Source organism: Cryptomeria japonica, chromosome 4 (genome assembly GCF_030272615.1).
Source record: "Cryptomeria japonica chromosome 4, Sugi_1.0, whole genome shotgun sequence".
NCBI lineage: Eukaryota > Viridiplantae > Streptophyta > Pinopsida > Cupressales > Cupressaceae > Cryptomeria > Cryptomeria japonica.
Window position 1 is genome coordinate 20,952,717 of NC_081408.1, and position 24,571 is coordinate 20,977,287.

The 24,571-nt window shown below is 34.7% G+C and overlaps 1 protein-coding gene across 1 annotated transcript in view; it reads left to right on the forward strand.

The window, feature by feature from the left end:
• The first annotated feature begins 2,660 nt into the window (after positions 1–2,660).
• The window catches only part of LOC131033145 (uncharacterized), a 71,704-nt gene continuing 49,793 nt past the window's right edge, over positions 2,661–24,571 (forward strand). Inside the window, exons 1-4 of the mRNA XM_057964281.2 lie at positions 2,661–2,897; positions 10,722–11,058; positions 22,591–22,827; positions 22,949–23,166. Of these exons, the coding sequence (XP_057820264.1) occupies positions 10,801–11,058; positions 22,591–22,827; positions 22,949–23,166 (713 nt within the window). The 5' untranslated portion in view covers positions 2,661–2,897; positions 10,722–10,800. The remainder of the gene's footprint in view (positions 2,898–10,721; positions 11,059–22,590; positions 22,828–22,948; positions 23,167–24,571) is intronic.

Sequence of the window (24,571 nt, forward strand, 5' to 3'; positions counted from 1 at the left end):
TTTTGCCCTCCAATGGTGAAATCCCAATTTCATTCTCTATTTAGCACTTGCTTTGGCGTACACTTTCCTAATTCATTTTAGGATCATTTCTAGCCTTGAACTATCCCTCAACTCAAAGAAATGCTATGCTCAGCTCTAAAGCCTTTACCAATGACCTCAAGCTTGAAACTTTCATCAAATGCTCAAGACAAGAATATGTCTAGTATCTTGGGCCCATATACTTGAATATCCTGCTTTGAAAAGGAAAATCGGCTTAGACTTGGGCACCCAATGCCCCTGTCTTACCTATTTAGCTTAGAATTCTTGGACATGGTGTGTGTCAACCTTACTTTGTGTAATAAGCTTATGGTTTCAACAGTTGATCATTATGTGTTGGCTTTTTATCAAAATATGACCTTTTTGACTCATACTTAAGCATGAATTTTAGCATTTGAAAACAACTAATGATTTGAATTCTATGGGAAGTTTCTACCAAAATAAAGACCTAGCTTTGTAAATCTGAAAGTGCTCTTCATCTACATACAAGTTATATTGTTGTTAGCACTTTTGAAGTTATGATTGAAGCTCTTTGAATGTTGAAGGATGAGTTGGAATCATTGAATAATGACCAACTTGTACCTCTCCTATTGTGGTTTGGTATAGTTCTTTATATGTTCTCACGTTCTAAGTTTTGATCTCCTAATCTAAATTATCTTGATCTACTGCCCTTGAGCATAATATTGTTTCTTGGGTTGATTATCATTATCTTGTTCAAGGCATTTCAAAATCCACTCTAACACACTTGAGTAGGATTCCACATTTGTTTATTTGCATTTATCACTGCTTGCCACAATATTAGACACACTTAAGATTCAAAGCACACACTATTCGCTATTATCAACTTGACTATTTGTGGAGGTTAGAATACTTAAATAGGGGCTTTGCTAAAGTAAGCTCATATATAGCTACAATAATCTTTCCTCTCTTTGTGCCTGTGTAGGTTTAGATCCAAAAGTTAACGATGATGAGAGGATACAAATGGATTGTATAGATAGACAATATTCATCATCTAAAGTTTCAGGTAAAACCTTAGGACTTGGCCCCCCAACACGCCTATACTCCTAGTTTTAGTTGAAATTTACATTGTGGCAAATTAGATACCTCCTGAGATCATTCCCAATTTAGTCTTCAACGACTTGCTATTTTGGGATCTAGGCACCTAATGCCCATGGATAGCCTAGTTTGCCTCTATTTCTAGTGCCAAGTGCCTCTATGTACCCTTTGCTCCATCTTGTATTTGTCTCTATGGAAATTTTCTTATTTGTTTATATTACAATCACTTAATTGGCTTTCCTATTGCACTTTTAGACCTAATTAGACAACACATCAATCAATCTGCCCTCTTTGCAACAAAGGAATGAAGCCTAGGTAGCTTGACTCTCCTTTTAGGTCGATAACCATGTATATACACCTTTGGCTTGTTTGTGTTCCAATGTGTTGTGGAGACAAGGTTGATCCAAATTAACTTACTGGTTAGGCTAGGATCACTTTTCACACATCACAATATGATTATCTTTCACAAAATTGGAACAGAAAAATACTAATGGATAAATTTTGGATCACATCCTATTCAACCCCATGCGAAACCCAAGCGATATTCACACAATTCTTAAGCATATTTTTAAAATAGATTCTACTTACAAAATACTTTTGAGGATCAATTGTTCTAGCCTCTTGTATACATTATCCCACTTCAACATCCCAAAGAATTTCATAACTTTTCAAACAAATTTTCAAAATTCCTTCACAAACGATACCATGATCACTCTAGATCAACCACTTCAACATTTAATAACTTGAAATGTTAATAAGTTTAAATGGAAACTTATAAAAAAAAAAAAAGACTAAAAGCTTATGCACAAAAATACATAAAAAAACATCTCATTACACTATGAGAAAGCGTTAGAACAAAGAAAAGCCCAAACATCATTATGATTTTCAATGTCTTAGCTCATTTGATTATGAAAGATAAGATAATGGATTCCACTACAAAGGTAATCTAATCCTTATGATTTTCTTTTAATTGTATTTTGCTTTAAAAAAATTGAGACGATTCTTGACTTGGGTACCATTATAATCTCTTTTTAAAAAGTGACCTGTCAAAGTAAAATGCTCATTTTATCTTAGCACGTTTCTTGCTCTTCTAGAAACTTCTTTTGAACTACTGTTCTCGCCCCTCCCAAAAAAATAGTGGAAAAAAAATAAAAAAGTCGAAGCTCTTTCAAAATGTGTAGTCTTCAACATGTTTTGAACGTGTCAATACTAATTCCAAATAAAACAAAACAATAAAATACAATTTCCAATTTAAAAGCAACATTTTCCAAAAAAAATAAAAAATAAAAAATAATAAAAAAATAAAAACAATTTTGAATACTTCAATACAATATCCGAGTTACAAGTTCAGTTTATATACAAGTAAGTATTATTTTTGTATTAAAATATTTACTAATTATTGTTTTTATATAAAAATTAATTTAATATTCGATAGACTTTTTTTTTTCAACACAAAATATTATTTTTTAATATTAATTGACGTTTTATTTGAGTATTAAAATAGATGCTGTATTTGAACGAGAAATTTGAACTTGTCATTCTCCACGCGTCATTGTCCACGTCAGCATCGGAACCGCATTTTTGCCGGTGTTTTGATCTTGCTTGTCATTTACTCATGCAACAACCTTCTGAACAACTATTTCGAATTAAAAAAGATGTCAGCCGTCTCTTTGGAAATCTCTGTCTGCAGACAGTTTTAACAGACAAAGAATTCCAAGGTCAATTTAGCTTTAAACAGATTTGCTCTGGCAGGAACAATGGTGGATTCTGCAGATTAAAAAGTACTGCAAAATTAGTGAGACCTGGTAATTGCATTGTTGATCTATAATTTTTTCTGCCTTACATTTTTAATGTTTAATTTTCTTCACGATTTAAGATAACTTAAGGAAGCCGCTACATTCATATTCCATGTTTCTGCTTTAGATTTTTGTTTTTAATTTCTCACGGCTTTAAATTATAGTCAAAATAATCCAAGGAAGCACCCGTACTGTTAATCTGTATTTATTCTGCCCTAGATTTGTCTCTTTTCTCTCAAGGATTCATATTTTAGTGAAAATGCTTCACGGAAGACGCTACACTTAGAATCTGTAGTTTTCTTACCGTAGATTTGTCTTTCTTTTTGGTTGTCCTCTTCACGAAATTAATTTTTGGAAAAATAACTCAACCCCGTGATACTGTCTGATTTAACTCTTCGCACAAAGAAATCCTTGTTTAACCTGGTTGAGTTGCAGACAAACCCTTGGTAAGGAAATTTAGCTAGTAAAAACCTTTTGATTAAACATGAATTACGTTGTAAGAACCTAAATTATTCATATAAAATCCTAGTTTAAATATAGTTGGACGTGAGTTTTGTAGAGAATGCTTGCGTAAGGATGAAGAAACTCTATTTTAACCTGGTGTAGTGGCAGGGAATCCTTAATTGAAAAGAAAAACGTTTATAATAAGAATAAATCCTCCAGGAAGGTTTTGCAGGGTTTAAATTAATTGGGGAAAACTCTGGTTTAAACATACATTATGCAGGGAAACTCTCGGTAGAACCTGAATGATCTAGATGGTACATGACTAAGCTTCAATTATCTGAATAAACTCAGGTAAATGTTAAACCTGATTTTTTGGCCTGAAAAAATCCTTGCTTAAGACTAACTAAGTTTACATTCAGAATGATTTTCTTAGTAGATCATAAATTGTCCAGAGAAAACTCTAAATTGATCATGCAAGGAACCCTGGGTAGAACTTAAATTTTGTTCCAAATAGTTTGTTTTAAGATTTTTTCACAGAGTATAGGTTGGTAGAGTAAACCCTGGTGTAAGCATGCATTATGTGATTGTGGAGAAAACTTTTGTAGATCCTGAATTGTTTAGACACTGCACAATTATGCCTTAACTGTCTGACAAAACTCTGTTAATACTTAAAACCATAGTTACCAGGAGTTGGGTACTGGTACTGGTATGGTAGACGGGGATCTCAAAAAGTAATTTAAGAAGCAGAATATAACACCCAGTAGCAGTTTACACTTACACAAGATCCATCTGATTGTCGGCACAGGCCTCTTCATCAACTTGAGAATGTCCATTGGTACGTATTCTTTGCATTCTGGATGAAGGGTCATGATTATCCATTACTCCTGTACAGAACTGACTTCTTGGGAAAAAGCAAGTGTATCCAAAACTAGCTTAATTCTTTGGTAACATAAATGCTGCAACAGAATCCAGTCGAATGCGCTGACAAACTACAGTTAGTGCCTTTGCAGCATGCTGTTTGAAAATTAAACAAAGGATATCCACAGAGAAAACTTATGGTTGTTTTGTTTATTCTTTGCATGTTATGTGGTTATCTGAACTTGATTCCTTTTATTAGGTGCGCATGCACATGCACGTACACACAGCTACACATTTATTATTTTTATATGTTTTTCAACTTTTTGTACAGATGCAGCCAAAATGCACCAATGACAATTTTTTTTGCTGTACTAATCTGCTCAAATACCTGTACTGTACTTGATCCTGAACCTGAACATGGACATGAACTAGTAAATTAGAAATTTTGTATAGAAAAACCTTGGTTACCCAAGAATTATCTGAAAATTCAAAAAATCCTTGGTAAAGCCTGAATTATCTGTACTCCAGAGAATGTGTGATTAAGCTTGGATTGTCTCCAGAAATTCTGCTCAACCTGATACTACCACAAAAAGAACCTGTGATTTCTTGCTATTTAGCAAGAATAACTTTTCATTAAGCATCCGTGGAACCTATGTTATTTAGAGAAAACCCTGGGTTAGCCATATATTATGTGAAGGAACCTTTGGTAAAGCTACTAAATTTTGAATTGTCTAAAGAATGGTTGAAACTTGAATTATCTGGAAAAAGCTTTCTTCAATCTGATTTTGCCACAGAAATAGCCGAGCATTTAATTAGCTTAAAAAAATTAAAATGTTATGCCTACATGACTCTTATAGTAATCTGGGCATAATTAAGCTATCAGTCAAAGCCCTTTTTGAGCTTGGATTATGCAAAGAAATCTTTGGAAGAACTTGAATTATTTAGGAAATGCTGGATTCAGCTTCAATTATCTGAAGAAGCTTTGTTGAACCTTGTTAATCTGCAGAAAAAAACTGTTGGTTAAAGCTAACTTGCTAGAGAATCCTTGTATTAGGCACAGATTATCATAAGAAAGCTTTGAAGAGATAAAATTATGTGAACGTGACCATTATTCAAGCATGAGTTCTGTGAAGAAGCCATCAGTTATTCTTAGAGTATTTAGACAATACTTTCGTAAGCTTTAATTATCCAGAGCGATCTGTCTAAACCTAGAATAGGTGATACCCTTGCTTGAAATACACAATGGATTTTTTAGCATAACATACTTTGTTCTAGAAAACATTTTGAGACCAAAATTGTTGAGAATGTCCCTGGTTTAAATCCTAATAACGTAAAATAGATTAACTAGCTTTGGATAAAGGTGACTCATGTTGAAAAATCCTTGATTAGCCTTAGTCACCTTGTTACATGTGGGTCTTTGGCTTGGTGCTTGTAGGGGGAACCTAGTGTGAAAATGATGCGGTTTAAACTTTTGGGAGTCTAGGTTGCTGTGTGTTAAATAGGGGTTATAGTGAAAAGTTGGAGTCTAGGCTGCTGTGTTAAAGAGGGGTTATTGTGAAAAGTTGTATGTATTAGTTATATGCAGGATTTTCTGAATCAAAATAAAAAATCTGAATCACCTTGTTCCTCATTGATGGACTTTGCAAAATCAGAAGCATTGCAATAGTGCCTTCCCATGTGATTCAAGCCGCAGTAGGATTATGGATTCTATATTATCTGTGTATACATGGTCAAGTTCTACTTTTATACTTGGAGAAATGTAATATGCAACTCTTTCTTTAATTTTTTTTGTGAAATTTTGCCAATTAAGTGGACAACTTGACACTGCAAACAACAAGCTTTTTCTGATAAGGAATCTGATTGGAATCTTTTCAATGATCATTCAATGTTCTGTTACAGTGTTGTTCAAGATTTTGACATTCACACAAGCATTACAATATGAACCGATAACTCAACTGAACCTGCAATCAAAGCTTCAGAATATCTTATAAATGCAACATGATATAGCTGATTAGACTTGCTACAGTAGTGTCAAAAGATGGACAGTCGTAAATTTCTGCTAATAACATCACTGCTGCTCATGACATCATAGAAGATTGGCATATACAAGATAGCATCTTTCAGCATTTAACATACATAGCATTGTTCAACATAATAACAAGTTATTTGAGAGGGATACTGATCAACACACTATCCAAACTACTGAAATCAACAACTCCAGGTGGCTGCAATATGACAGGGGCAAGTGATCAGAAATCACCATAAAAACACACACACCATCATTGCTGGGTTGATTCTCCATTATCAAGATACTTATTTTAGATTTTTTCCAAGCTATACAATTACCTTCAACCCTCACGAAATACCCAGGTCAAAGGTCTTAGAAGACTGAAAGATGAAAGGCAGCAATGAACAGGTCTGATTAAACTCCACACTCTACTATAACCCAACAAAGATAATCAACAGAGAAGAGAACCTCCAGCTCAATGCAACATCACCAAAATGGCAAATGGAGTATGCAACAAGTCTGAAAACACCTCCAGCAAGATACCCACAAAATTTAAATTCTTTTTTTCTTTTTTTTTTTAAAATCCAAAAGAAGGTTCTGCAACTAGGGCATTGCTCTAAACCCTCAGTTGTCTGGCCAGCATTAAGAGCACCTTAAAACATCACCAAAAAACACCCAAAAATCTTCGCTAATCACAAAAAAGAAAATCAACAAATCTGCAATCAAAATACCTTGTATATTTTCATTTTCTTCAAACCTCGATTCCAAAAAATCTGTGAAAACCAATTTGTTTCCTGTATTGAAACACCAAACCAGCTGTGGAAGATCTTTCACCACTGAAATTAGTGTATTTGACGAGGGTTTCTGTCCTCAATCAGTCTTGGAAGAACTTCTCTGTTCATCCAACAACATTTTGTTGTGTGTGCAACATTTGAAAATGAATGAAATGCGAGCCAAAACTCCAATTTATAGAGTTTGGAGGGAAATAGGGCATATTAAATTTCAAATATTTTATTTTCCCTTGAACCTGGCACCCTCTCCCTCCCAAAAATCTCTGCTAATCACCAAAAAGAAAATCCACAAATCTGCAATCAAAATACCTTGTATATTTTCATTTTCTGCAACCCCGATTCCAAAAAATTTGTGAAAACCAACGTGTTTCCTATGTGATAACACCAAACTAGCTAGGTAGGATCTTTCACCACCGAAATTAGTGTATTTGATGAGGGTTTCTGTCCTCAATCAATCTTGGAAGAACTTCTCTGTTCATCCAGCAACATTTTGCTATGTGTGCAACATTTGAAACTGAATGAAACGAGAGCCAAAACTCCAATTTATAGAGTTTGGAGGGAAATAGGGCATTTTAAATTTCAAATATTTTATTTTCCCTCAAACCCTCCCTTCCCTCCGATATTTTAAAAACATTTTAAGCTCCTCATAACACTTAGGCATCCAACTTTGGGGACAAAAGGTAACACTTTAATACTTGAACACTAAAGTGAATAATTAAACGCCATTTTATTACTTTATTGCAAATATTAAATAATACCATTCACCTTGTGGAAAAACTCACCAAGACACCAAGGAAACCAACCATGCAAGAACATAATTGATGCTGAAGGATGATGATTGAAGTCGAAACAAGCATTGACTATAAATAGAAATGTTCTCCAAGGATTGAGGAGAACAAAGTTAGAAAAACCTAGAAAGACAGGTGCTGAAATGAGCACTTACTATTAATATGGGTGTTCTCCAAGGACTGAGGAGAACAAACCCCAAAAAACTTAGGAATACTGGTGCCAAAATGAACACTCACTATAAATAGTAGTGTTCTCCAAGGATTAAGGAGAAAATAAACCCGGAAAAACACAGAGTGCTACAAAGAGTGTTGTCACCAACAAGAGCACCAATTGAACTCCAAATTATCACCGAATGCCACAAAATCCCCACAATTGAGCCAATGCTCACAAAACAGGAAGGTGCAAAAATAGGGACATACAAGAAAAGCATTCCATGTTAAATTACTTGAACTGTAAAATAGTTGGTGTGGAGTCTATACTTTACAGTGATGCTCTAATATAGTGCAAGTGCACGTGCACATGCATCTAATATCTGTATTGAATGTTTAAATTTCGCCATCTCCTGCCTTAATGGTTTATGATGCAATGCCATATACAATTTGGAATCAGACTTTGCTTTGCAAATTCATACGTTGGTGCTTTGCTCTACAATATTGACATTGGTGAGCTCAAGTTCCTTTCATCTGTGTCTTGAGTCCTATGTGGATGACAAGCTCATCCAGATTTCAGTGATGAATTTGTTTTTTTAATTACAACCTGTTACAACAAACACAATTTCACTGATCTTATCTTGTTTTTGGTAAAAGCATACAGTAAATCCCTATTTTAATCTTTAGTTTGGATACATATTTCTTTCCTTTTTGTGGTACTCTAGAGTCTATAGGATTTTCTTTCTATTCAAGGACTAGAACAAAGTCAAATTGGGAGAATTTAAAGTGGAGCTAATATGAATTGTTTGATAGTTGTCTTTCTTTGTAGAGGAATCTGCTTGTTTATGATTCAATTATCTTGGAGATGAATTTGAGCAAGGTTTGGGAATATGTTTAACAATTGATTAATTTTCTTATGGAAAATTGTTTTGAGATTATTTGTCCGTAAATAATGAGAATTGGTATAAACTTGTGGCAAGTAGTATCTGCAAGAATATCTAAAATTCACTTAACAGTGAAGTTGGAAACATGCGACATAGTGGATACTGGATAGACATATAAAAGATAGGCTATCATAAATTCACAATGTTCAACTAATTACCATTATTTTCCTAAATAGCTTAGATGTAAGAAAATTAAACATCTTAAAAAATAGCTCTAGAGCTGGTAATCTAAATGAAGTGTTAGTGTAATAATATCAATATGAAACCTCTTTTAGGCCTACTTGCATGTAGAAATGTTGCTGGAGCTGAGTTGTTTGACTGGGTACACAAAGCCTGCTCTGTGCTACTCCCCATTTCCCTGCTGCTAACACCTGGAAATCGAAATAATGTATTGTATGCTGGATTGTTTTTCCTCTTCATTTTCTGCTTTAAGTACCAATTATGATATAATTTAACTATAAGATTTTGTGCAACACAGATGTTATAAAAGTCTCCGACTAATTAAATTATCAGTTTTTTCATGGAAACATTCAATAATTTTCTTTTTCTTTATCTCAGCAAGTTAGCAACCATAAATCTATTCAATCTCTGATGGTTTTCCCCTTTAATTTTTACAGATGGTGATAATTTTTTTTTTTCTAAAAACATTTACACTATTTGATTCTACTGCTATTTTGTCTTTCAAGTCAAATCAGCTAGCACTAAATTATGTCTTTTCTTGTTAAATTGTAGTTTCATTTTTTTTTTGGATTTTGGGAGTGTTGTTATGTCAATTGATATTTCATAGAGTAAAAGTGTTACAATTTTTTTTTCTGACTAATCACGAGTTTTTCTAACTATCACAACTTTGGGACATCACAAAAAATTTCTGGATTTTCAGGGAAATACTCAATTTTTTTTTCTGTCGAAACATCCGTAATTTTTTTTGATATTTTGACAGTTTTCCTCAATAATCTTTACAGATGATAGTTTTTTACTAACAATATTTATGGTATGGATTCTAATGGTATTATGCCTTTTTGAGCCAAATTAAGTAGCACACTATGGCTTTTCTTGTTAAATGGTTGTTTGCATTTTTTTGTTTTGTTTTGGGAGTGTGGTTATGAGAGTAAGAGGAAATTTTGAAGGACAGTTTTTCTTTTTCATTTGCAAGATCTATCTTGGGGTTAGTTCACTTTAATTATAGAAGACAGAAAAATAAAAAGAGGGAGATTGAAACCTAAGATAATGCAGAGCATAAGGCAAAGAAAGTTCAGAATGACCTGTACAAATACAGAAACTGAACCCCAGAGAGAAGGGGCAAAAAGACTTGAGAAATCCTTCTGAACAATGGCCAAATGGAGGACAAATGACACTCCAAAACCTTCTTTCTCAATGGCATATCTTATTTTGTTTCCACTTGCTCCTTGTTAGAAAAACATCCCTTGTCTACTGCGTTTTGAAGACATATTATTATGTTAATATTAGATCAGAAAAAGTAGCAATCGTTTCAACTTTTTTGTTTTCTTGAAGTAGTTTGAACAAATATTTTCAACAAATGTTATAGCATGACATGGAAATCTATCTTATTTGATACAAGGAAGGCTTCACTATAGACTTCTGCTGTCATAACTGTTCTGTTAGACAGATTCAATATGATCGTCTATGTTATATAAAGTTCCAATAGTCAATTTGGTGGTGTTTGTTGATTTTAGTTACTGTCACACAAGCTCTGAAGTTGGAAATTGCGAACTGTAGAATTTATTCCTGCATGTGCATATCCTTAATTGTAATGGTAACTATGTTTACTTGTGTACTGCAATTTTATTCATTATTTTGTCTTACTAAATATTTGCTCTATTCTTCCTCAGGGCTATACTTGACTTGGTTGTCACAACTTTCTGATAACCATAGAAGCAAAAGTGGTTTTGAAGCTACGACATTAAGACTATGTCCAATTCTCCTAATGATTTGATGAGGGAGAGTAGTGTTGTCAACATTGAGCAGCAAAGGCAAGAGGAAAGTACAAATTATGTGAGGTTGGGGTTGTCAGAAGAAACAGAGTCTGATGAGTTTATAAGACGGCCTGTGCAAAAGTCCAAGTTTGTTTCATTATTGTGGTGGACCAAGGTCCTCTCATTATTTATCATTATAGTGGTATCTATTGCTGCCTTTGTTATATGGGGTGTTCCATTCCTTGTAGAGAAGGTATTTCTTATCTTTGCGAAACATCTTCATGCATGTTCATCGTTTCCACCTGTACTATGTATACACTATACTGCAACATACATTGGATTTGTTGCTTAAGTTATATCCACTGCTAAGAAAATGCTGGAGTTTAGAGCAGGTTGTCTTTTATTTAATATTCACTTCAAAATATCTTAAATAGCAAGGGAGGGAGATGGAAAATGGCTGACACCCAAGACAGTAAAATTGAATACAAGCACAGTACAAAGCATAATTTTGATACTCATTCTAGCTGATACAGACGAAGATGGCACTAAGTCAGGAATAACAAATTTTTTTCTTTAAATGTTTGTCAAATTTTAGGACACAATTGAAGTTCTATAGTAATTCAATGCTATGAAGTGTGATTATGATATAATGAATCAAATGTAGGAAACAATTAAATCTTTAATCTTAAGAGGAAAATGGAGAAAAAAATTTAAAAATGAAAATAAACAAAATCTTTGACCATGATAGAGAGACAAAGGAATAAGAAAAATTCTGTTTAGAATCATAGTAATCCCTCTAGGAAGACAATTAAAAAGCTTATTATAATTTCTACAGGAGGATAAAATCAATAAACACTGAATGTGCGTTGACAAACGCTGTACCAGAACATACATTGAGTAATTATTTGGTTGAACTAACATTCCAGTTCCTATATTAATTATTCTAAAATAATCAATTCTCTCTTGAAATGCAAAATTGAAGTGAATCCAGCAATAGATCTATCAGATATTGCTCCCCCGCTTTCTTTAGTTGATGGCCAACAAATGTCTTTCGTTCTTCTTCTATGAGGATAAAAGACTGCTTATCTTAATGCTTAGTTTAGAGCCACTGGTAACGACTGTAAAAGACTTGCTTATCTTAATGCTTAGTTTGGAGCCACTGGTAAGGGCTGCATCAGTGGCTCCTCAACATGTCCAGCAGATTCTTGTGTTAGGATCTTAGTGGTGCTTCTTCTACAAATCCCTTTTGACAAAAAATTGAGCTGTAGTAATCTCCAGTAATTGTGCAAATAACAGACACAAAACACTCCAGCAGCAACTATACTTATTTATAGTTTTTTATACTTTCTGCTAACAACATACATTCAAAGGGAAGTCTACCAATGCAGTGCAACTTACTGGGTAGTCCCAGCATGCAAAATCTATCCTAACTGATCTGTACTGCTCCAGAGGGTTTCTGTCCCCAAGATGATAGGTTCATGCCTAAAGGGTTTCATCTCCAATGTGTCCAGCTGCTGTAGCAATGCCACTAACACTGAAATGAGAGCTGAATGTTTGTTAATTTTTAAAAAATGTCTTCGCTTCTGCCCTCTGCTCTGTTTTATAGACTCAGCTCTCAGTGATCCTCAATCATGGGAAGTCAGTCCACAAACTTCACAATTAACTGACAATCAATTTCCTCAAATGCAGGCAGCTAATTGAATAACATTTCCTCAAAACTGCCAATGCACAAACATAGGCATTTACTTCTAATTTCTAAATTGGTGGCATTTACTTCTAAATTAGGCACTGAAGACTCAGCCACTTTATTCTTAAGATGTAACATACTTTTTAAACTAAAAGCTGAAAGTAACGACCAGCTTATCTGATTTCTAATCTTATATTGAGAACCCATTCACTAAGTAGCGGTGGATTGAAAAATGGGACAATGACAAGAGCTCAGGTCTCTGTGCAGATGTCATCCTGTAACAATTTTTAAGTGATCGCATAATTATATTAAATCAGATTGTGCTTCTGACATGGATCAGTGTTCAATCGCTTTCTATGGGTGTAGAAAAGGTCTTCAACCTTAATTTAGTGCTGCTTCAGGTCTACCTTTTTCTGTTTCTTTCTGCATGTGGGTCTTCCAAACCTTATATGTAATCATGCAGATTGCATGTCAAGCAATTTGTCAAGTATCTAAAAATAGTAGCATACTCATTCTCTGTCATCTATATTTTAGTTGCTCTATATGTTTATTCTGGCAGCTTTAAGTTAAATTAAGTACATTTCAGACATCTTTTGTGTCACTCTTGCCTTTGTATAATGAAAACTGAACACAATATTAGGGAAAAAGATCCTTGATAGATATATTATTAGATTGTGAAGGGGACTTTTGGTGAAGTTGAAGGAATTTGGTTGTCAGGTAAATTCTTAGCTTGATTGTAAATTGTAACAAAGGTAGCTGGTATCTTATGACAAAACTAGCTGGTTGAAAATACCTTAGCACAAAATATCTCTGATGAAGCTTATCTTGTTTGTTGCCTTGAATAATTTTTCTTTTAGAAGGAAAAAGACAAATATTAAAAAAATCCTACTTACACAACATATGAATGTTAAGAAGTCTTTAAAACAGATTGACAGACCTGTAAAAAGTATTGCTGCATAACGGTGACTATTGCAAACTCAGCAGTTGGGAAGGATTTCCTAACTGTATGAAGACTTTCCAGCAAATCTCTGCAAAGAGGTTGAATATGGGATTTAACGTGCCCTCGATTTGCAATAAAATGAAGTTTCATAAGAAAAAGCACTCATTAAAGTAGTTTTTTCACTCATTTCAGATTTTTAAATATATTCCTGGATGATCCCATATCCATGAAATTTATTTGATATTGAAGTATTACTTCAATATTTTTCCAATACTTTGAAGGTAAAATCCTATAAGCTTTGCCATTTTCTCTGATTTGAGAAGACAATTCTTTCTGCAATGCTCTTGCAATCCAATTTCTATAAGGGTTTTTTATCAGATTAGTACCCAAATTTTTATAGGGAATAAAAGCCCTTATGTATCAGATTCCCATGCATCTTCTGTTTTTCTGGTCTATAGGGACTAAGCTGCATTAAATAGAGATGAAGGCTTTCTATCCTCATCTGGAGTATATGAATGGTCGTGATAATGCATGCTTGCATGGATAATGCTCTTAGTTTTCCATAAATCTGATTATTTTGAAGGTTGATTGTACTTGGAGAAAACTGGAATGGGAATAGAGCTTGATGCAGATTACTGACTGTAAAATCCAGAGTTGCATGGAAATAGATATGGTATCAGATATAAATACAGTATAAAACACAGATGTATTGATTTTTCAAGACCCCCTGATACAAGTACAACAATCACAAAAATACACATTTTCAATTTTTTATGCACCTTAAAGCATAGAGCATAACATTCAATTTCTCTTTTAGCTAAGGGCACTTGGGGAAATCTCTGTGCTGTATCATGCACATGGCAGCATACCTAGAGTAGGAATTTAAGCATGTTATGCCTGTCTACTGTTTACACCACTTAATGGTGGTGCCCCATTAACAGGGAGTCATTAGGCAGTAGGTCATCACGTCCCCTTTGCAAATCAAAGCTTGGGGGTCAAGGTTGAGGCCTGATGCATTCCAGGTACCATGAATTGTGTATTGGAAGTTCTGCTTGATGTGTGCTTAAGTATTGTTAGGGATCAAGGTTCTGGGATGCTAGCCAACCCAAGCCAGAGTGTGGGAGTGGAGGGCTAGAGAGTTGTTGACTATGAAGGATCAGGGGTGCAAACATCCCAAAGAATGACAGGAAAAGGCAGTTGAATTTGGGGCCTTGGCACCCAAACTGGTCTTGGCCAGCTAATTTGTTTTGTGTATTGGTAGCTAGGAAGACTTTTCATTGTTAGGCATCATATATTATGTTCTGTATTTGTAGAACACTCATGTCAAGCCATCTTCTATGGACCAAAACCCCTAGGAGATTGTGATCAGTAGATGAAAACCCATTGATTTCTGGAATTGGAGGAAAACCCTTTGGTTCTTGACTGCATTCTCACTTCAGGGAGTGTAAATCAGTCCCCTTTGCAGTGGTGATACTATTATAAGTGTTGTGATTCAGTTGTGCAAGTTTATGTGTATTGTTGGTGTTTAATTACTGCTTTTGATATAGTCTGGTGAAGATTTTGTTAATGTTATTGAGCGGACATTGTGTCTATATTGCAAATTCATTGTTTCCATTAAAATTCTAGAAAGGTACATTACATATGCCACCTTATCATGAAGTGCGATTCAGATTTGGAACTTAAGACATACCAAGATGCCTAATTAACGTTACCCCATAATCCAATGCATTATAACACAAATTTTAAAATATTTTATTTATGTATATTTTGGTTGTAGTTATTATTTTGTTGTATTTTGTGATTCAATTGTGCAAGTTTGTGTATTGTTAGTGTTTAATTACTGTTGTTGATGTAGTTTGGTGAAAATTGTGTTAATGTTATTGAGTGGACATTTTGTCTATATTGTGAATTCATTGTTTCCATTAAAATTCTGGAAAGGACATTATATATGCCACCTTATCATGAAGTGAGATTCAAATTTGGAACTTCAGACTCACCAAGATATCCAATTACCATTACACCATCATCCAATGCATCATAACATTAAATATTTTATTTATGTATATTTTGGTTTTTGTTATTATTTTGTTGTATTATATTTGTGTCTTTAGTGATTTAATTATGTGTCTATGACCACTTTTTTAACGTTTTATTTCTTTGCATTGTTTGATTTTTTCATAGCCCTAAATCATGTTGGTGTAATTTTCATACTTCACTTTGAATAATACTTTATTCTAAGTGTGATATTGCACCTATTTAGTAAGTTTACATAGGATGTTAGAAATATTAAATTTTCTTTGCATTGTTTGATTTTTTTCATAGCCGTAAACCATGTTGGTGTAATTCTCATACTTCACTTTGGATAGTACTTTATTCTAAGTGTGATATTGCACATAGGATGCTAGAAATATTTAATTTTGATCACCTAGATAGCTAATAATGATGTATGTACACTTTGACTGGAGCTACTCAAGTGCCCCCATTGCTTCATGTTAGAAATATTGTCATTGATGTCAAAGACATATTGGGGATATTGTTAGTATGGTCATTGTCATTGATGTCAAGAAAGATGAAATGAATGTCACAAATCATGATGTTAATAGATGCAAAGAGTGTTAATGTTAGAACCAGAAACATAAGACACAGAAATCTGAAACAATAAAATTTCACAAGAAAAGATACACAAGTATTTATCCTGGGAAAACCCTCCACCTCAGGGTGAAAAACCCAGCCACACCAAAAATCAATCTTTATTAATGTCGCAAACTGAATACAAAGCTCTCAAGCTGAATAATTTAAACACAATTGAAAACACTTATCAATCAGAGGATGAAGCCGATAACACCTGCAACTGAAGGCTTCTACAAAACAGTCAGCACAAAGCTTACTGGGACATATAGTAATTATCCCCCTCGATTACACACAAGACAACAGAGAAAATATATAAGCAGAAGAAGATGCTGACTCTAAATGATGCACCGAAGATCACATAAAATTATATAAACTCTTTCTTGAACTTTTTCACACACTTGCGAAGCACAACAGCAACATGCCTTAATAGGTAAGGCTCAAAACAACTCTAAGTCAGAAGAAGGTGAAAGGCCGAAAACGGAAGCAGATGAAAAGCCAACAATAACGTCCGCAATACACAAGGTGTCAGTTACGATACAGCTGTTCCATAAACCACCGACGAAGGGAGCCATATAGACAAAGAACCGACTGCACCTCTCCTAGGATGAAATATGATAAGTAGAGGAGACACAACAATCACGCACAACATACTCCATGAAGGTGCAAGGAATATGAAGAGAAAACAGACGGTTATCAAGAAAACCGATACACTCCAGCTAGATTGAGGAGAGAAAGAAACACAAAACTCAATAGTCGAACAATATAGGTGAACTGAAAAATTCACAACCATCGCAGGTGATGACGTCTACTGAAGCTACAACATTAACACTCCCTCTTAGCAAAGGAGATGTCATTTAGAGATTTTCAAGTCATGGAGTCTCTCAACATTACAAACATAATGGCTATGCCCATATGTGTAAAAAGCAAAACTTTATCACGGTTTCTCTCAATGTGATAGCATCATGGATTCACTCAACATGATGTTCACCATGGCTACTCCCATGTGTGAAATAAACACAAGCTCTCATCACGGAGCGACTCAATGTGATGTTGTCATGTAGTCTCTTGACATGAGATCCACTATGGCTACTCCCATGAGTGGAAAGAGCAACAAGGGCTTTCACCTCAAATTTCTCTGTCACAGAGAAAAATGCATTACAAGGGCTTTCACCTCAAATTTCTCCGTCACAGAGAAAAATGCTTTACAAAGGCTTTCACCTCAAATTTCTCTGTCACAGAGAAAAATGCATTACAAGGGTTTTCACCTCAAATTTCTCCATCACAGAGAAAAATGCATTACAAGGGCTTTCACCTCAAATTTCTCTGTCACAGAGAAAAATGCATTACAAGGGCTTTCACCTAAAAATGCATTACAAGGGCTTTCACTTCAAATTTCTCCGTTACAGAGAAAAATGCATTACAAGAATCTTCATGATGACGGTCTCCCTCTGAATTTGATATCAGCCTTCTGATCTCCTCATCCAAGGTTGCCTCTAATGAAATGTCAGGCTCCTTCTAAAGCTAAAAAGTCAAGCTCCCTCTGAAGCTGAAATGTCAGGCTCCCTCTCACTGGGAGAGCCCTCTTGTCTCAATTATAATAATTTCAGTGTTGTAGTGGTCAAGAAGTATGTTGGAGCATACCCCAATTCCAAATCTCCCATCAGCAGAGTGACCAACACTTTCAGTAGTATGGAACATAATGATAGCTTAGACGATGCTCAAATATAGCATTCAGTTTCACAAACACATGCTATGCATCTAGAACATGTGTAGCCTCCACCCCTTTATTGCCGGTTCCCATTGAGTTAGTCCTGTAGCTGATTCTTATCTTGGCATAAGACTCCCCCGGCACTGTTCTTTATATTAGGAATCTTTTGGTAAGCATTAAGGTTTGCTCAAATACACCACATACTGAATGTTCTCTCCTTTGAACAAAACAGATATTGCAGATTATAGCAATGACAACAATGTGATAAATCATCATAGCAAATACAAGCTGATAGGATGCAGATGAGCAACGACACAGAGAAGCCGTGATCTTGTCCTTCCAAAAACAATAAAGTGGACTTCACATGATGTGATACCCTCAGATCAGTCGCATTCGAGTTTTTGCAGGGGCGCTCAAGAAATCCGAAATAGGAAGAAATGAAATCACAGCTTAGAGAATGTCATAGTCTTCAGAAAAACATAGTTTGAATAACACCAAACAATAAACAAGCAACCCTCCCAGAATCCTAAGGCCTACACAAGTATTTATCCTGGGAAAACCCTCCACCTGAAGGTGAAATACCCAGCCACACCAAAAATCAATCTTTATTAATGTCGCAAACTGAATACAAAGCTTTCCAAGCTGAATAATTTAAACACAATTGAAAACACTTATTAGTCAGAGGATGAAGCCGATAACACCTGAAACTGAAGGCTTCTACAAAATAGTCAGCACGAAGCTTATTGGGACATATAGTAAGAATCCCCCTCGATTACACACAAGACAACAGAGAAAATATATAAGCAGAAGAAGATTCTGACTCTGAATGATGCACCAAAGATCACATAAAATAATATAAACTCTTTCTTGAACTTTTTCACACACTCGCGAAGCACAACAGCAACATGCCTTTATAGATAAGGCTCGAAACAACTCTAAGTCGGAAGAAGGTAAAAGGCCGAAAATGGAAGCAGACGAAAAGCCAACAATAACGTCCGCAATACACAAGATGTCAGTTACGATACAGCTGTTCCATAAACCACCGACGAAGGGAGCCATATAGACAAAGAACCGACCACACCTCTCCTAGGATGAAATATGATAAGTAGCGGAGACACAGCAATCATGCACAACATACTCCATGAAGGCTCAAGGAATATGAAGAGAAAACAGACGGTTATCAAGAAAACTGATACGCTCCAGCTAGCTTGAGGAGAGAAAGAAACACAGAACTCAACGGTCGAACAATAGAGGTGAACTGAAAAATTCACAACCATCACAGGTAATGATGTCTACTGAAGCTACAACATCAACAAAGAGCAGTTTGAGAAAATGGACGGTGACCAATGTAATTGCTGGCCAAGATCTATTTTACTTGGACCTTTAAAGATCAAAGAACAAAGCCAATAATATCTAAGGCAGTACCCAAACATATTCAATAAAGTCTACTATGAAAAAGAAATGTCTTATTTGCTGGCCAACCTCTCTCTAAATAGATTAATTGAAGTTTAAACTAATATTTACATCATTTGGGTGGACCTTCAAGTCATATTGGTGCATTCATCATATAGAAGGCAAACTATATGATGGCCGACTTTCTTGGTAATATGAAGACTAAAAATATCTCATTGTGGCCAGCCATATCTTGGGAAAAGATAGATATAAATACATATTCATTGGCCAAGTCAGAGTAAGGTAAGTCTAACAAAAAATGCAAATGCAATATGGCAGTTATTTTAGGCAGTAATAAAGATTAAAGTGAGCATTGTTATGAGGAACAGCAAGTATAATGAAGAGTAGATTACATTATTTAATCACAGTTTATGAAAAGCAGCGATTTTCATTATGAAGTGGCAGCAATTAAGGTGGTGAAAATACAGCAATCTCATAAAGGATAAAGGCAGTGATTGAGTTAAGGCAGATTTATTAGAGAAGGACATGACCATTCAAATGTTTGTATCTATTTTAAAGAGTTGCATCTTTTCATGCAGGTACGAAGAAGATGTAATTAGAAGGTGCGATTGGAGTTAGAAACGCATGTATTAATGTAGATCACTCAGATTTAAGCAGATGTAAAGAAGAGTTTAAAAAGGAGATAGAAGCATGGAATAATGAAGAAGATATGAATAAGTTAAGTTGAGGAAGAGTATAACAGCAGATTTTGTGAAGGGGGTACATGCAGATTTGAAGGAGAAAGAGTATAGAATACATATAAGTATATAGCACGAAGGCCAAAGAAAATAAAGTATAGAATTATCGAGTAAATATATGAAGTAGAACAAATTGACCATTATCTGTTGAGGAAGCAACATTCAAAAGGTTGAACTTTGTTGTGGAAGTTAGTACTTTTTAAAGGAGAGATTGTTGTCTCTTGCTAAGTTGGTGCTTAGCTGTGGGGGTTGGTGCCTTAAGTAGGTTGATGCCTATGAATTGTGGGAATTGGTGTCTACCGTGGATTGGTGCCTACAAATCATTTAAGAGGGGTTTGTTGTCTCTTGTGAGTTGGTGCCTACAATGTTGTAAGAGAAGCATTTATATAAGCAATACTTTGCTGTGGTTTTCTCGTGTAAGGGCTTTCATATAAATCTTGTGTTGAATAATTGTTAGATCTTGTGTGATTGATATTGCTATGGTTGTTCAAGTTTTGAAAAAGTACAAGTTTGTCTTGTACTGATTCACCCCCTCGCCCGCCTCTCAATATAATTGTGTGCTCATCAATTGGTATCGGGGCGAGTTACTTCAAGTATAGCTTAGTTGCCAAAAAGAAGATCTTAAGAGCACACATAGCAATAGAAACAAGGAATGATATCTTTGAAAGTGAAGACAAAAGAAAAGAAGAAAAGGCTTTAGAAGAGGAAGAATATGACAAAGATGAAGAAGAAGTTGATTTGGAACAAGAACGCATTTGTGCTCTTAGTGAAATCAAAAAGCTCAAGAAAAAGAACATGAAACTGAAATTGCAAATCCAACCATTTGAAAGAGAAGATGATGATTCCAAAGCAAAATTATCATAAAGACTTGAGGAATCAGAAAAATTCATTATTGACTTAAAGTAACTTGAAGAAGCAAAAAGAATGGAGGAAGAAATCAGAATTCAATTAAACAAAAAAGATGAATATTTTGAAAAGCTTGAGTCTGAAATTGTTTCGTTGAAGAAGGAATTGGAGAAAACATGTGCTCAATTGAATAGAAGCTTGAAGAATGAGAAGAGTATGAACATGTTAGATGATATTATCAATAGCCAAAGGCCAACTTACAATAAGACCGATATTGGCTATGAGGAAAGTCAAAGTTCAAAAGCTACACAATTCTCAGAGAAGATAAATGGAGAAAAGCGAAAAGGCTATGAAGATGTCCTCAAAAGTCCTATCAACTAATGAAGGTAGCAAGAATAGTAAAGTCCCATAGAAATGAAGCACTCCTAAAGTTAATAGAAGCAAATTCAGAAAACATTTTCCTCCAAGGCAAGCACACATGACAATGTTTCAACATTCTTTCTTTGTTTATTGCTTTTCATGTAATCATTTTGGTCATAAGGCAAGAGATTGTAGAGCACATGTGGGATATAATTATGGCTGGAACAAAAATAGTTGTTCTTATGGATGGACAAATAATAACTCTAATTCATTTGCTCCTTTAGTAGATTATAATATCATAGGCGACAAATGCAACAACTATGGGCATAGAGCAAGATTTTGTAGAAATTGTCTTATAGAACTTAATCTAAGCAAGAAGAAGGAAAAGTTTGGAAGAAGAAGCAAAGCAAGAGAAGGAGAAATCTATACTTATGCAAATTGCATTTCATGCACAATAGGTATTACTAAGTTCAAAGGAGAAGTACAAATTCAGGGGTAGCTAATCATTGCATTATCTTTCAGCTCCATCAAGTTCTTGATTTGTTAAAGTTGAGAGGTTGATCCAAATTATTTCTGGACAGATATAGAGAAAAGTATGTCACCCAAGCGACATAGAAACAAAGGGGGAGAGTTACATTAAGGGGGAGCTTTACATAGAGCAGGAACATTACAGAAAAGAGAGTTAGCAATTGAAATGCCAAACATTTCATCCCTAGTTTTGATGGTTGGTTTTTTTGTTTTCTTACCTTGGGGAAGCTGAGGAGAGATATTAACTACCTTTCTCATGTCTTAGAAGAGGTTAGACACTCTTTTTTGTGGTGAGTAGAGCCATCATTGTGTGTGCATGTGTGAGTTTGTAAGACTGAGTGATTTAGAGCTCTTGAGTCACATTAGAGCTTGTTCAGATTATATTGTGTTGTTCCAGATCATGCTTGTTGAGTTTATTTCCACAATTGTTGATGTTTAGATCTCCTTTATGCCATGGTATACATGCCTTTTATAATTGTAAACCATCATAGATGGTAGAAACTGAAATAGTTGTCAAGGTGGGTTATTTTTCAATGACTAGCATGTCCTCCCTAGTTTATGGATCAAAATCTTTGAGTATGCTTTGTAGGTTAATTTAAAAGAAAAGTACTAGTGATTGGGAGAATCCTTTTAAAACAAAAATGATGTTGCACAATGCAGTTTGAAATTGACATGTTAAGCTAAATGTATAGATACCTTTCATTCTCATTCTAGTTTTAAACAATCATGATATTTTATAGAAGTGAACCAGTTAGGCCTAAGCATTACTGGTGAATGCCTGATTCTGTCTGAGCAATTTGTTGCTGTGAGAAATAAAGTAGGAGATTTGTGGTCGCTCTCATTTGAGTGTAATTCATTTGCCATGTTTACTTACAGCAACATTTTCTTCATTTTTTCTTCCTTCTGAGAAATGTTTTTTCTTTGGATTGTGCTAGGTTGTCCTACCACTTATGAAATGGGAGGCATCAACCTTCAAAAGGCCTGTTCTCGCATTTCTTCTTACTGCCACTATGGCCATTTTTCCTGTTTTCCTGCTACCATCAGGGCCTTCCATGTGGTTGGCAGGAATGATTTTTGGTTACGGCCTTGGATTTCTGATAATAATGGCAGGAACTACAATAGGCATGGCATTGCCTTACTTCATTGGATCACTCTTTCGGAATCAAATAAATGTATAGATTCTGACCACAAATTATAATAGCTTGCTATGAGTTTAGAGTTCTTGGTAGAATTTTCAAAAGGCATATTTCATTCAAAGTTGGTACTAACAGATTCTAAAATTTAATGATTCAGAGATGGCTGAAAAGATGGCCTAAAAAAGCTGCAGTGATAAGGTTAGCAGGAGAAGGTAGTTGGTTTCGTCAGTTCCAAATTATTGCGCTTGTGAGAGTATCACCATTTCCATATACTATTTTCAATTATGCTGTTGTTGCCACAAATGTCAAGTTTGGCCCATACATTTGTGGGTCAGCTGCTGGAATGGCACCAGAAGCCTTAATTGCCATATATAGGTGAGAAATTATTTGCTTTTGTTTACTAAAATAAACTTCGTATATGTTATATTTATTAGTAAAATATGACTTTTAGTTTTAGACTATCTTCTTGTTTTGATTGGTTGTTATTCTGTTAATTGTGAACTTTGTATCCAAAGTTCCAAACAATAATACCATTCTAAAACTTTTGAAACTTGGTATGACTAGTTCAAGACTGATATTGAGACTCGGTTTTGATTCTGTTGGTCTGGCATTGGCTTTTCAAAAGGCAGACCCTTGTTAGGAAGCCTGGAACATCACCGAGAAAATTAAAGTAGGGTGGAGTTATATTTTAGAAATTACAATTTCTTGGATGTTTTCAATGACTATTCTGTTCTTTAAGATGCACAACTGCCAAGCATGGAACAAACTTTTAATCAGATGTGTAGAAACAAGACCTGATAAGATGATTAAGAATTGCGTTTATTAATTTTTTTTCTAGTAGCAGTTATCCTGTCCAGAACATCATTTGTGGGATCTTCATCCCTGTCATTTAAATTCCTTGCTTTATAGAGAAAGTGAAAGTGAACAACTCTTCCTTTTCCACATCTTTGCATTAAACGTGTTCTTGTGCTATTTGTCTGGTGCCTCAATTTCCATCATCTATCTAGTCATCTTGGTCTGCTTAAACTCTCTCTTCTCTCTTCTTGGAGTTTGATCTGAAATGTTAGTAATAAAAATATACAGTCAATTCCAGAAAAATATTGGCTAGCATTTAATATGGACTGTGGAAATTTCATGATTTTAATCTTATGCATCAAGTATGTTTCATAGGAAAAGTATCTAATGCTATGAAGTTTAGTCTAAATCTTCCATATTAGAACTTTGGTAATTATAATTTCTTCTTAGAATACACATGCTTTCCCAGAATTGCTTTCTTTTTATATTTCATGTCTTTTGTAGCAGTCTCGAGATTTTCCAGATAAGAAAATTTGCTTGGAACAATTGTTGGGACATCCAGATTATAACTGTTTTTGTATAATATTGCTATTATGCCTTTCCTATAAATGTGAGAATGATAGTGGTGTGTTGGAAGTTGTAACATTGTTTTTGTTTCATGATTCCGAGGCAGAATAGTCTCTATTGATGTTTATTAACATCTTACTGGCTTTTTTTTATCTATCGAGTATAAGTGTAGTAGAGAAATAGAAGAAAGACTTTCAATATTACAAAGCCGCAAACAAGTGACACTTTCTCATTGTATTTGTGCCCATTAAATTTGCTTATAAAAGGAAGTCAAGTTGACTATCTGTCAAACAGCTTACACACAAACAGAAATGAAATCTCTACAAGAAAATTGCTCTCCTAATTTGGGTGCTAGCTTAAATGGAACCACTAACATGAAAATGTTTGATCAATTAATGACTAATACATCTACGATATA